Here is a 13,804-nt window from a genome sequence, read left to right on the forward strand (position 1 = left end):
TTATCACAATCACATAGAGAAATGATCACAATGATTAAGTAATAACAAAGAATAGACCTGAAATCCTAATAATACTAATCATCACAATTTAATCACAATTACTTACTAATTTTAATTCTAATTATCTTAGAGTTAAACTAATGATAGAAATTGAAGAAAACAAAAAGTTATTATTAACTCTCATTGAGAGTCAAGGTTTTTGGGCGGTTTGATTATCATATTAGGAACCAGAGAGGATAAAAAGTGAACAGTATAATTAAACAATTATAAATTAGCAACAATTAGTTAATTGTAAGAAACTGAAATAATGATAATATTAAGAAAGAGCAAAAATGTAGAGAGAATAAAAAAAAACCGAAAAAGAGAATAATTTTTGTTTTCTATTGAGAAAATGATATTTTCTTATGACGTACACACAAAGATTGTTATTGTTGCTTAGCCTCTATTATTATGTTGATGATTGTGATCAGATGATGATGATAATCATCATCTTCATCATCAGTAATGGACCTGGGAACTGTGGGTCTATAACCTTAATACATATGAAAGATGAGGATGAGGAGATGATGATTATTGGGTTACTTTGAAAAGAAAAACTCTTTACAAAATGTCAGGTCAATGTGAAGATAAAGATGAAGATGAAGAGGGTTTCATGATGAAACAAGCATCATCATCATCATCATCATCCTCTTCATCCTCATCCTCATCATCTTCATCCACTGTCCAAGCCAAAACCAGTTTTCCTCGAGGTCATTTTTACTCTAAATCATCAGCATCTTCATCTTGATACTTTTTGTACAAAGACTTGGCCATTTACTTTGATTTAAGTGCAAAGTTTAAGCCCATTTTCAAGTTTACCTGGTTTGATAATAATCATCATGATTATCACAATTTAAATCAACAATCAACTCTCATCTTGTTAATCATTACCCTTAATTAACACACTTGGAGTATCATTCCTGTTAATCAGTTTTGTTGTTGTGATGATCATTTCATTGAAAATTACCTTCAAGGGTTAATTTTGTTTCTTTTGTTTTTAATTACTGATTCTTATGATTTAATTTAGTTCTCAAGATTGTTTATTATTTAATTTAATCAGCTAATTAAAGTTCAATTAAAGTTAACAGGATCTTCCCAATTGACCAGGAAGATATTAACAACATTGATATAATAGTTTTCTCCTCCAAAAACTAATACAAAACTTAATCAAAGTTAATTAAAACCATTAAAATATTATCAATCTAATTTTCATTGATAAATTGTTTCCCTTTATTTATTATCAATTACAGTTAATTGATTGGTTAATTCATTTAAATTCATAATATTGATTGTCTTTCTTAAGCAAACTGATTGTCAATTGTTGATTGTTGATTGTTATCCTTATCCAATTGATTGATTAAACAAAAATCTTGATTCGCTGTTAATTGCTCTTTCCATAATCAATTGTAAATGCTTATTTATTTGTTGATTGTTGTCAATTTTTGTTTCATCTTCAATATTATTATGTTATATTTATTATCATGTTCATCAATTTATGACAATTAGCAATTACAATTAACAGCCTTGTTTTTTTTTCATTCAATTGTCAATGATAAATGTTTATTTGGTTTAGTTTTCAATCAACAATATCAAAAGGGACGTGAGGTAATTATAATTAAAAAGAAAAGGTAACAATTAGCTTGATTGTTACCTTGATTGTTTAGGTACATTCACTTTGGAAACTTAATCATCATGTTAATCATGTTAATCTACGTTCTTGTGATTAACTCGATACGTGGGGTTAACAAAAGGCTATTAGAACTTTTTTTTTCTCGAAATTTATATTCATCAATTTCTCATGTTGATATTGTTGATCAGTAATCATTAGAATTGTAATGATTAACTAAAAACAATCAAACAATTAACAGAATTGTACATTTCTTAATCGATAATTAAAGTCTAGACTTGATTAAGAAGAAATTAAATTGTGATTAACTTATATTACGTTAATCAATTATATTGAATCCTGAATATTATCTTAATTGTAACATGTCATGCAAACATTTATAATAGTTAATTGTTGGTGTCATTAATCAAGGTTAGCATAATAATCTTGAGTGATTTATTAATTTGGTTTAAATCAGTGATTAGTTTTAAACGTCACACTAGTTGATCAAATGTAGAAGTTTTTTTTCACTCATTTTTCCTGTTAATTGTTTACAATTAGTTATAAAACTTATCATTTATTATGAAATTAAAGTTAATTCTTAATTATTAATACAGTTAGATTTTGGAAATTTAAATTCTGTGATTAGTGAAGACGATTAATGAATCATTCGTAATCAAGTAAATTGTTGATGGTTTAAGTTGTTGGTTTGTTTGTTTACTGGTTTAATCTTAATTGTTACTGTTTTAGTTGATTGTGTTTGGATATTAATGATAATCATGGGGATGATAATTGTGATTAATGATCCAATAGTTATCATGATAGGAGTGAATTAAATTTTAATAGTTTATCAATGATTAATTGTGATAATTTAACAACAATAGCAAAAAATATACTAATAGTAACACCCAATTATGGTTGGTTTTTATTGAGCAATTTAATTGTTGATTGTGATGATTAACATGACGATGATATTGAAAAAAAAAGGTGAATCACAATTGTAACAATTAAAATTAATGGTGACAATTTAAGATGACAAATATCATTTACTAATGAAAATTAAGTGTTGACAGTTTTTAGATGATTTTAATTTAGTTAATTTAGTTAATTTAGTTGTTTTAATTTTCCTTTTTGGTTGATTTGCTCGTATCATTTCAACACAATTAATTAATTGTTATTCATTGAATTAACTTGTTGTCAGTGTTTTTAATTGTCAAGATAATTAGCTGATTACTAGATTAACAGAGGAAAACATTAGTTTCCCTTGGTTATGTTTTAACAGTTAATTTAGTTTCCTGAAGATGATTAAAAAAACTTCAACCGATAATCAAACTGATTACTAATTAGCTACAGGAAATTAACAGATTAATCAACAATCAAATTACACGGTAATAATTACAATTAATCAAAGTTAACCATTAGTATAAAATTGTGGGATCATCGTAAGAGAAAGTTTTTCATTTCTCATCATGATCAACAATTAACAACAATTAAAGGTTCAGTTGAATCACTTAACTGTTTCAATAAGAATCAAAATAAAAAAAAGTCAACACAATTAACTGATTTCTTTGAATTGTAAGGTTTATACTTTCATCATTTAACTACAGTTAAGCAAAGAAGAGCAATTAAAATTAATTGTTACTTTTCACAAGTAAAAACAATTATCATCATTCAATTGTAATAGTCTGTTGATAATTAAGAAAAGTCAATAATCAAATAATCAAATCATCTGTCGTAATAAAAACAATTTAATCAACTATAATCATCTCAATAAAATTGATTCTTGATTCTTGATTCGCAATTGTTGATTGTTGATTCTTGAGGTTAATTTTGTTTGTTTTATTTACCAAAAGTTTTCAAGCTCCAATAATTAATATCATCGACACCACCCAACCCTCAACACCTCCCAGTTAATCATAATGATTAAGGAATCACGATGTTAATTGTTGTGATTTGAGGAGAAGATTAAATTGATTGGTTATTTTGGGAGAGAAAATTTTGATTGGTTGAATTGGAGAAAAATTTCTGGAGGTGATTTTTTTAAATCTATGTAACTAAAAGAGATTTAGTTTATTTAATCATTAATGTTTAATTCATACCCTTGCAATTTGTTTGAAGGATTGAAATAGATGAATGTCAAAAATTACATTTTATGAATGGTCAGTTTTTCAAGACAGTATCTTTAACTTTTTTGTTTACAAAGATCTTGATTTTGATTGACATTGGTGGGTATGTTTGGTGTATGTGTGTTTATGTATTGGAAAAATGTTGATTGGAATCTTTTCTTGACAGTAACAATATAAGAGGCTAAAAATGAGGGTTTATGGTGGAAAAGGTGAGAGTAGAGAGAAGAAAAAAAAAGAAATGGGAATATAAGGGATAGAAAAGATGGAATTATTGAAGGAATGTTTTTTTAAATCGATTTGGCAAAAGCTAAAGTGGTTTAGCTTAGAAACATTTTCTGTGGACAATTGATGGTCCTGATTCATCATATTCTTGTTTGGAGATCCACATTTGTTGGAAGGTGGAAAGTGAAGCTAAAATTGATCCTCCGATCCAGACGGAATATTTACGTTCGGGTGGGGCAATGATCTTAATCTTCATTGTGCTTGGAGCTAATGCAGTGATTTCTTTTTGCATTCTATCAGCGATACCTGAATATTCATAAATACAAAAAAAACGATTAGACGTTAAATTGGAGCATATGAATAATTAGTCTAAACAGTAAACAATGAAACATGACACATACCTGGATACATGGTGGTACCTCCTGAGAGAACAGTGTTGGCATAAAGATCTTTACGAATGTCAACATCACATTTCATGATGGAATTGTAAGTTGTTTCGTGAATACCAGATGATTCCATACCAAGGAATGAAGGTTGGAAAAGAGCTTCAGGACATCGGAATCGTTCATTTCCAATGGTGATAACTTGACCATCAGGTAATTCATATGATTTCTCAATGGATGATGATGATGCAGCAGTTGCCATCTCTTGTTCAAAGTCAAGGGCAACATAACAGAGTTTCTCTTTGATGTCACGAACAATTTCTCTTTCAGCAGTAGTGGTGAAAGAGTAACCTCGTTCAGTTAAGATTTTCATTAAATAGTCGGTCAAATCTCGACCAGCCAAATCTAATCGAAGAATAGCATGAGGTAATGCATAACCTTCGTAGATTGGAACAGTGTGAGAAACACCATCACCAGAATCCAAGACAATACCAGTGGTTCGACCAGAAGCATAAAGACTGAGAACAGCTTGAATGGCTACGTACATAGCAGGAGTGTTAAAGGTTTCAAACATGATTTGGGTCATTTTTTCTCGATTAGCCTTTGGATTCAAAGGAGCCTCAGTCAAAAGGACTGGATGTTCCTCTGGGGCAACTCTCAACTCGTTGTAGAAAGTGTGGTGCCAAATCTTTTCCATGTCATCCCAATTAGTAACAATACCATGTTCAATCGGATATTTCAAGGTTAAAATACCTCTTTTTGATTGAGCTTCATCTCCAACATATGAATCCTTTTGACCCATACCAACCATAACTCCTTGATGCCTTGGACGACCAACAATAGATGGAAAAACAGCCCTTGGGGCATCATCACCGGCAAAACCGGCTTTACACATACCGGATCCATTATCAACAACTAAAGCGGCTACTTCATCGTCACACATTTTGATAAGATTAAATTTAATTCAATTCAATAAAACTCAACGAATAAAAAAAAGAGAAAATATCAAAGAAGCAATAATTTAAAGGGCAAATATGCTCAAAAGAACAAAACACAAAGAGAACAAAACTCAAACACAAATTAAGGCGTAGAAACCAAAAGAAAATAGATGACAAACTGATAAACTAGAAACAAAGTCAAAAAGTGACAGAACAAAACACAAAACAAGTTCGATCACTAAATTGATTCACTGATTGTTGGAAGTGAAAAAAAAAGAAAACAACAAAACACAAATTGAAACAATTTACTTGACCAAATGTACTTATAAAAGTGACTCGACTAACCGAACATCAATCAACCTCTTTCATGGAATTTGCTCTCCAACCACCTGATGGCGCTCAGAGTAAATTCTCTTTCTCTTGACTCAAGTGGAGAGAAAGAGCTCGGGGAGGGAACGTCTCTTTATTTGGAATAAAAGTTGAGGGGAAAAAAGAGACAAAATGGGTGCGGTCATGGGGTGAAAAGAATTTCCTTTTATGGTAAAGAAAAAGTTAGAAAATCATCTCATTGGTTCATCTACAGTAACTACGCCTTTTTATCTTCATTTTCTTTCTCTCTCTTGTGTCTCTCATCTTTATTGCTTCTTTTTTGGGCATTTCTGTTGATTACCTGATATATAATAGTGAATGTCACTTGGATTTTCAATTTAAATTGTTTTGATTCTTTGTGTGTGTTTGTTGGTGCTCTTTGAGTTATTTTTTTATTTCTTCATCACCTTTTGCTTAAAATCAGTTCGTTGTTTTTAAAAATTTTTTTTTGTTCTTTTTTCAGTTGTAACATTTAACTTGAATTAAATTTAATCAAAATGTGTGACGATGAAGTAGCCGCTTTAGTTGTTGATAATGGATCCGGTATGTGTAAAGCCGGTTTTGCCGGTGATGATGCCCCAAGGGCTGTTTTTCCATCTATTGTTGGTCGTCCAAGGCATCAAGGAGTTATGGTTGGTATGGGTCAAAAGGATTCATATGTTGGAGATGAAGCTCAATCAAAAAGAGGTATTTTAACCTTGAAATATCCGATTGAACATGGTATTGTAACCAACTGGGATGATATGGAGAAGATATGGCACCATACATTCTACAACGAATTGAGAGTTGCCCCAGAGGAACATCCAGTCCTTTTGACTGAAGCTCCTTTGAATCCAAAAGCTAATCGAGAAAAAATGACCCAAATCATGTTTGAAACTTTCAACACTCCTGCTATGTACGTAGCCATTCAAGCCGTTCTCAGTCTTTATGCTTCTGGTCGAACCACTGGTATTGTCTTGGATTCTGGTGATGGTGTTTCTCACACTGTTCCAATCTACGAAGGTTATGCATTACCTCATGCTATTCTTCGATTAGATTTGGCTGGTCGAGATTTGACCGACTATTTAATGAAAATCTTAACTGAACGAGGTTACTCTTTCACCACCACTGCTGAAAGAGAAATTGTTCGTGACATCAAAGAGAAACTCTGTTATGTTGCCCTTGACTTTGAACAAGAGATGGCAACTGCTGCATCATCATCATCAATTGAGAAATCATATGAATTACCTGATGGTCAAGTTATCACCATTGGAAATGAACGATTCCGATGTCCTGAAGCTCTTTTCCAACCTTCATTCCTTGGTATGGAATCTTGTGGTATCCATGAGACTACCTACAATTCAATCATGAAATGTGATGTTGACATTCGTAAAGATCTTTATGCCAACACTGTTCTCTCAGGAGGTACCACCATGTATCCAGGTATGTGTCATCATGTTTCACTTGATTCTATTAGTCATTCTCTCTTCTCCTTCTACAATTACCAGATTTGTTAACTTGAAAATTTATTCAATGTTGAGATCATTCATGTTCTTGTTGATAGAAATGATTATTATTCATAAGTTGCAATCTTTATTCTAACTCAACGTCTAATCTTTTTTTTTTGTATTTATGAATATTCAGGTATCGCTGACAGAATGCAAAAAGAAATCACTGCATTAGCTCCAAGCACAATGAAGATTAAGATCATTGCCCCACCCGAACGTAAATATTCCGTCTGGATCGGAGGATCAATTTTAGCTTCACTTTCCACCTTCCAACAAATGTGGATCTCCAAACAAGAATATGATGAATCAGGACCATCAATTGTCCACAGAAAATGTTTCTAAGCTAAACCACTTTAGCTTTTGCCAAATCGATTTAAAAAAACATTCCTTCAATAATTCCATCTTTTCTATCCCTTATATTCCCATTTCTTTTTTTTTCTTCTCTCTACTCTCACCTTTTCCACCATAAACCCTCATTTTTAGCCTCTTATATTGTTACTGTCAAGAAAAGATTCCAATCAACATTTTTCCAATGCATAAACACACATATATACACACACCAAACATACCCACCAATGTCAATCAAAAGCAAGATCTTTGTAAACAAAACAAAATGTCACCTAGAAGAGAGAAACTGTTTTATGAAAAACTGATCATTCATAAAATGTAATTTTTGACATTCATCTATTTCGATCCTTCAAACAATTAATACATAAAAAAAAACTTTAGGTCAAACAATCGGGAAGGTATGACTTCACCTCCAAATTGATTTAAAAACAATAAAAAAAACTAAATCTCTTTTAGTTACATAGATTTAAAAAATCACCTCCAGAAATTTTCTCTCCCAAAATAACCAATCAATTTAATCTTCTCCTCAAATCACAACAATTAACATCGTGATTCTTTAATCATTATGATTAACTGGGAGGTGTTGAGGGTTGGGTGGTGTCGATGATATTAATTATTGGAGCTTGAAAACTTTTGGTAAATAAAACAAACAAAATTAACCTCAAGAATCAACAATCAACAATTGCGAATCAAGAATCAAGAATCAATTTTATTGAGATGATTATAGTTGATTAAATTGTTTTTATTACGACAGATGATTTGATTATTTGATTATTGACTTTTCTTAATTATCAACAGACTATTACAATTGAATGATGATAATTGTTTTTACTTGTGAAAAGTAACAATTAATTTTAATTGCTCTTCTTTGCTTAACTGTTGTTGAATGAAAGTTTGTCAACAGTAAATTCAATCAATTGAAACCTTACAATGAAGACTAATCAGTTAATTGATTGATAATATGTTTTGGAAAAATTGAATCAAATCAATCGAATCAGATGATTAATGAAATTGTAACCCAACCTTATGAATTAACAATCAAGTAAATTGTTGTTAATCAGAAGGCAAAAAAACACTTACACTTTAAATGAACAAATTTAGTAAATGAATGAATGAGTTGAATTATAATTCTCGTTGATTGTTAGACTGAAACATAAACGTGATAAATGAATTTGTTTTAAATGATTATTAAGATTCTAATTATAATTATAATCATCACAATGATAATGATGATTAACTTTGAGGTGTTAATTTGAATCGATTAATTGTTTAGTAGAAATTCAATATTCCATCAATTACTTGATCGGTTTTCGGCTGATTTGTTTAATCAATTTTCCACAATTAAAATTTCCTTCTGTCAATAATCACAATCGAAAATGGTTCAATTAAGATTAGAGGATTTAATTGAATCGAATGGTAAACAACCACCTGTCAGAATAATAGAAACAATTAACTAATCACTTTTAAATTGTCCTTCGGATTTCCTGGCAAAAAATCATAAATCAACTGGTTGATTATTGATAAGCAACAATTCAAAAAGGATACGAGATTATCTTTGATTAAATTATGACAATTTCCACATAACCTAATAAAGTTAATTAAATTGTTGCCGGTAAGTTGATCAATCTCTAAATGATGATTAGTTTATTGATTTAATTAAAGAATTGATTTAATTGTTTTCGTTGAAAATGTTAACCCAATTCATCAAGTGAATTAGGTTTCAAACCTAATGGTCAACAACAAGATGTTAATCATCGTAGTAATTGCAATTGATTTTGGTGACAACAATTTACTTTGATTGTTGTTAATTAAATTGTTTGATCATTTAATGAGAACCATTGATGTTATCGATTCCATTTGATTAGAGAATTGAGAAAAAAGTTCAATTTGTTTGGCGAAAAGTATTGAATAAGAATTTGGAAAATCAAATTAAAACTTTAATCAAGAATTTTGATCAAATTAACGATTACATAATTGTATAAATGAATGAGCGGAACATTTTGTTTTAGTAACAATTAACAAATTGTGATGTATAACAATTTATTCAGACTATGAATGATTATCAGGATGATTTTCAAAGGCAACCATTTGCTTTTGCTTGATTTTTGATAGTCTTGGAATCGTTTAATTGATTTAATTTGTCTCAATTATCTTCCAAATTACTCTTCTTTCCTTAATTCATTTAGTTAATTGTTCCAATTAATCTAATTCTTTGCCAAGTTTATTTTCCTCCCATTTAGATAGAAACTCAATGACCGAAGTGTGATTAAAACGTTTCGCTTCATCTAAAGGTGTGTGTCCCCATCTAAATCGTGAAACAAAATAGCAGATTAATTTTAATTGTTCTAACGAAAACAAAATAGTCAATTAACAGTTAATCGATTACCTATCAGATGGATGAGGTTGAACTTTACAAACTTTCAACAAAAATTCAACACAAGGTAAATGTCCCTCAGAAGCTGCTAAGTGTAGGGCTGTTCGTCCATCGTAATCACTTAATCCCATCTCCATTCCGGATAAATAGTACCTGGAATAATTAAGTTAACATTGATTACAATTAGTAAACTATTGGCAAGTAAATTGTTGATATTATTTTACCTTCGCATCGCAGAAACATCACCAGAACTTGCTGAGAATAGAAGACTAACAATTTTCAATCCTTTCGTTTCGAATCGTTGTCTTCGTGGATCCTTTTTGTGAGGAACATGTCGCAAATTGTCAAAATGATGGAAATTAAATATTTTAACTAATTCCCGACAAAATTCAAGACCACGAACAGAATTACCATAATTATCTAATGGTGGTGACCATAAGCACATTCCCATTACATTTGGTACAACGACCATTGTACATCCAGAAACACCTTTGGACAATTAAAATCAATAGAAAAGGAAAATTAATAATTTAGAAAAAGCAATTTGATTGAAACATTAAATTGTTCAAATTTATATTCTAAGTTAAGTAATAATAGATGACAGCACTTAACAAACGATAAGTGATTGAATTGATCAATTACAAACCTGATTTCGCAGGTAAACCAACATTGAATGCGAACTGTCCAGAATAGTCGTACATGCCACACGAATGCATTAGCGAAAGGACATCACGAACGGCCTGACTTGAGATCACCCGTTGACCTGTAATTGGACAGATTCCACCATTGGCTAAAGTAGCAGCGATCACCGAGACCGTTGGACAATTAACTTCTAATGAGCACATCTAATTAGGTAAAGAGGAGAGAGAAAAGTTTTAGTAAATCAGATTGGATCAAATTTTTTTTTCGACAAATTTTTACCTGGAAGTAAAAGTCCATCACCTCTTTGAGATTTGCTTTTTCAGGGAAACATTTATTTTCCTTCATATAATAGCCGATGGCATAGTTACGATCAGCGGCCTCTCTTTCCGACAGGAAAGTGGCATTACTAAAGCCAAGATATTCATCTCCAGCCATTGATTTAAAGTAATTACAAACCCAATCAAATTTTTCAGAAACTCTCATCTCGGGCTATTGTTTGAAACAAAGAAACATGGAAATAGATTAATTGTCTGAATGAAATGATTTTTCAGTTACTCACTTCAACCATGTAAAGTAACAATGAGCAAATAACAATCGCACCCGCATTGACCATTGGATTGTGAGGTTTATTGTCGTGATCGAGAACCAGTTCATTGAACATTCGACCTGAAGGTTCTTGGCCAACATATCGATGGACAATATCAGCTCCCAATTCACTTAAAGCTATTGCATAGTTAATCGGTTTACCACAAGATTGAATTGTAAACGGAATCTCGGTGTCACCGATGGCATATCGTTGACCATCAATTGTACACAATGTGACACCCCAATAATCTGGATTGTATTTAGCTAATTGTGGAATGTAATTGGCGACTTTGCCACCAGTTAAAGCTTTACAATTCCAATAAGCGTCTTCAATTTGTTTACAAAATTCCTGGAACTCGGGGATGACAAAATGATGACGAAGAGCTCGACTGATTAGGACAATATTTTCCCTGATGACCGTTTTAAACGTTTCCCGATCAAGTGAAAGTGCCTCAAATGAACCAGCGTCTTGTTTAGCCTTCCAAATGACGTTTAATTTACTAACAATTTCCTTTAATCGAGGATCAGTGACCCGAAGTCCAGTTGCCGAAAGAGCGGAGAAAAATTTATTAACACTAACGGTTCCATTGGAATCTTCAAACATTTCAAAGAGAACATCTTCCGTTGATTTATTGGCTGTTTTAATACCACTGAAAGAGAAATAATATTGAAACAATTAGAGTTAATCATTAGAAAAATTAATATAGAAAGAGAAAAAAAATTCTCATTGTTATTGTTTCAAAAATCCAAAGAAAATCAGCTGATCTATTGGTTTATATCTGCAAGTTTCGTTGATTTTTAGATTAAATTGGAAACATTCTCTCAATAGAGTGATGAACAATCAAGAATTTTTGATTAGAAACAATTAAAAACAGAAGAGAATTAAAATCAATACAGTTAATTAAATGTTAACCTTACGATCTCAATGTTAAGGTTTCATTCAACTCACCGAGATTAAAACAGATACTTAATCAAAGATTATTAGAAGGAAATAATTTAGCAAATTCACAGAGAGAAAACTCAGAGGTGACTAATTAATTACAATAAATTGCTGATACAAATGATGAAATTAAATTAGAAATTAACTGAGATTAAGATTAACAAGAACTGGAAGAAAAAAAATTAAAGGTAAACATTGAAAATCTTTTGTTTATATTGAAAGAAACGAAAGTCATGTGACTTAAAAGCTCCAAAGGTAACTCAATGTTGATTGTTTTCTAATTTGTTAATTGACTGATTTACTTTTTTAATAATTGTGATGATTTACCTTTTAATTGAATTTGGATCGTCGGGTGAAGTTTCCTTTGTTTGAAGAAATTCCTCCGGTGGCATAAAAACCTTATCTGTTTGGGAGCAAAATGACCTAAAGGTGAGATACAATGATGAATATCCTTTGATCCCATTTGCATGTTGATTGATTAACTGATTGTTACAATTTGTAAACAGATTTAAATTGTTAAGGAAATGATGCCCACAGGGATGGAGATTAAGCTGAGAAGGAAGAGAGAATTGATTACGATTGGAATCACAATCAGAATCAAATGGATAATTAATCAATTGTCGTCGAGTTGAACAACTCTCACCAATGGATAATTGTGTTGATAAACTTGATGATAATGATAAAGATGATGATGATGATGATGATGATGATGAAGCCCACCGGTGGGCAGAGTTACCAGATTTTGTTTTATTACCAACCTGATGGACCAATCGACCTGCTTTAATTAACATGAGTGGATTTGGTACATTATTGGTCATCATTGTGATCATTTTCTGACCTCTTTAAGATTAAGTTTAGATTTATAATCCACACTGAAGATTTGAGATTAGTCTCCACCATCAACGAATTAATCTGCCGTTAAATTAGCCGAATTAAATGAACGAGTTAATTGCTGTGTTAACAATGATTCTCACCTAATGGTTAACATTGAATCAAATTCTGTTTTCTGGTAATTCTGCTGATTCAACTCGCTGCAACTACTTTTACTCTCGACCTGTAACCAGAGGCTGCTCCATGGTTTCATGTTCATGATGACGAGCATGATGATGCTCAGGATGATAAGGATGATGACGATGATGATGATAATCATTATGGTGTTTCCTCAATTATAATTCACACAAAAAAATGATAAACAACGAGAATAACGAAAGTCTAATGATCGATATTTTTAGTTCTCTCAACAATCAGAGATGCTGCTGATGAAAATTCAATTGGTTTCCATGATTAAATGATAATCACAATCATCTAATTATCCAAATCAACAAATTCGACCACAATCTGATTATATTATTTTCTCATCTTCTTTCTAAATCATCAATCAAAATGATTCTCCATTAGAAATCAAATTTCGAGATTCTAATTAGTCAAATTACCTTAATTACTGTTGAGAAATTATCGAATCTTTCGAATCTGATTAACAACAATTGAGATAATTTAACTTTTAATCGATTGTGTAAGAAAGAGAAAGAAATTGTTAATCATTGAAATGATGATGATTGGAGACAGTTGATTGTTTCTAAATAATTAATTTTCTTTTAATTGCCAACATTTAATATGATTATATATTATTGTTTGAATATATATTTTGTTTTTCTTTCACTTAAATGGCAGCTTACAGATACTGAGAGAGATTTGAATTCAGATTCAATTACAATTTGGGATTAACAAGAATTTGTTATTTGTAA

The 13,804-nt window shown here is 31.0% G+C and overlaps 3 protein-coding genes across 3 annotated transcripts; 1 reads left to right on the forward strand and 2 right to left on the reverse strand.

Moving 5' to 3' along the window:
* Positions 1-3,775: 3,775 nt before the first annotated feature.
* On the reverse strand, positions 3,776-5,711 carry LOC128389148 (actin-3). Its single transcript, XM_053348681.1, has 2 exons — positions 4,395-5,711; positions 3,776-4,299 (listed from the first exon to the last, which is right to left on the reverse strand). The coding sequence occupies exons 1-2, from the start codon at positions 5,317-5,319 to the stop codon at positions 4,094-4,096; spliced, it is 1,131 nt and encodes a 376-aa protein (XP_053204656.1). The 5' UTR covers positions 5,320-5,711; the 3' UTR covers positions 3,776-4,093.
* Positions 5,712-5,958: 247 nt separating this feature from the next.
* LOC128389147 (actin, clone 403) lies at positions 5,959-7,853 on the forward strand. The gene is made up of 2 exons (XM_053348680.1): positions 5,959-7,105; positions 7,307-7,853. Exons 1-2 carry the CDS (start codon positions 6,181-6,183, stop codon positions 7,510-7,512), a joined length of 1,131 nt encoding a protein of 376 aa, XP_053204655.1. The 5' UTR covers positions 5,959-6,180; the 3' UTR covers positions 7,513-7,853.
* Positions 7,854-9,427: 1,574 nt separating this feature from the next.
* LOC128389146 (glutaminase liver isoform, mitochondrial-like) lies at positions 9,428-13,192 on the reverse strand. Its single transcript, XM_053348679.1, has 7 exons — positions 12,387-13,192; positions 11,094-11,769; positions 10,814-11,023; positions 10,539-10,737; positions 10,117-10,381; positions 9,905-10,045; positions 9,428-9,823 (listed from the first exon to the last, which is right to left on the reverse strand). Exons 1-7 carry the CDS (start codon positions 12,887-12,889, stop codon positions 9,718-9,720), a joined length of 2,100 nt encoding a protein of 699 aa, XP_053204654.1. The 5' UTR covers positions 12,890-13,192; the 3' UTR covers positions 9,428-9,717.
* Between the last annotated feature and the right edge of the window lie 612 nt (positions 13,193-13,804).

The sequence above is a fragment of the Panonychus citri genome, unplaced genomic scaffold (genome assembly GCF_014898815.1).
Source record: "Panonychus citri isolate SS breed McGregor unplaced genomic scaffold, ASM1489881v1 Contig00104, whole genome shotgun sequence".
Taxonomy (NCBI): Eukaryota; Metazoa; Arthropoda; class Arachnida; order Trombidiformes; family Tetranychidae; genus Panonychus; species Panonychus citri.

Bases quoted from the DNA above. Each gene is read 5' to 3' on its own strand.
- LOC128389148 (XM_053348681.1), bottom strand. From the start codon at position 5,319: ATGTGTGACGATGAAGTAGCCGCTTTAGTTGTTGATAATGGATCCGGT. The intron at 4,300-4,394 runs GTATGTGTCATG...ATGAATATTCAG, and splicing joins AGGTACCACCATGTATCCAG to GTATCGCTGATAGAATGCAA.
- LOC128389147 (XM_053348680.1), top strand. From the start codon at position 6,181: ATGTGTGACGATGAAGTAGCCGCTTTAGTTGTTGATAATGGATCCGGT. The intron at 7,106-7,306 runs GTATGTGTCATC...ATGAATATTCAG, and splicing joins AGGTACCACCATGTATCCAG to GTATCGCTGACAGAATGCAA.
- LOC128389146 (XM_053348679.1), bottom strand. From the start codon at position 12,889: ATGATCACAATGATGACCAATAATGTACCAAATCCACTCATGTTAATT. The intron at 11,024-11,093 runs GTGAGTAACTGA...TTCAAACAATAG, and splicing joins TGTTACTTTACATGGTTGAA to CCCGAGATGAGAGTTTCTGA. The intron at 10,046-10,116 runs GTAAAATAATAT...TAATTATTCCAG, and splicing joins GATGTTTCTGCGATGCGAAG to GTACTATTTATCCGGAATGG.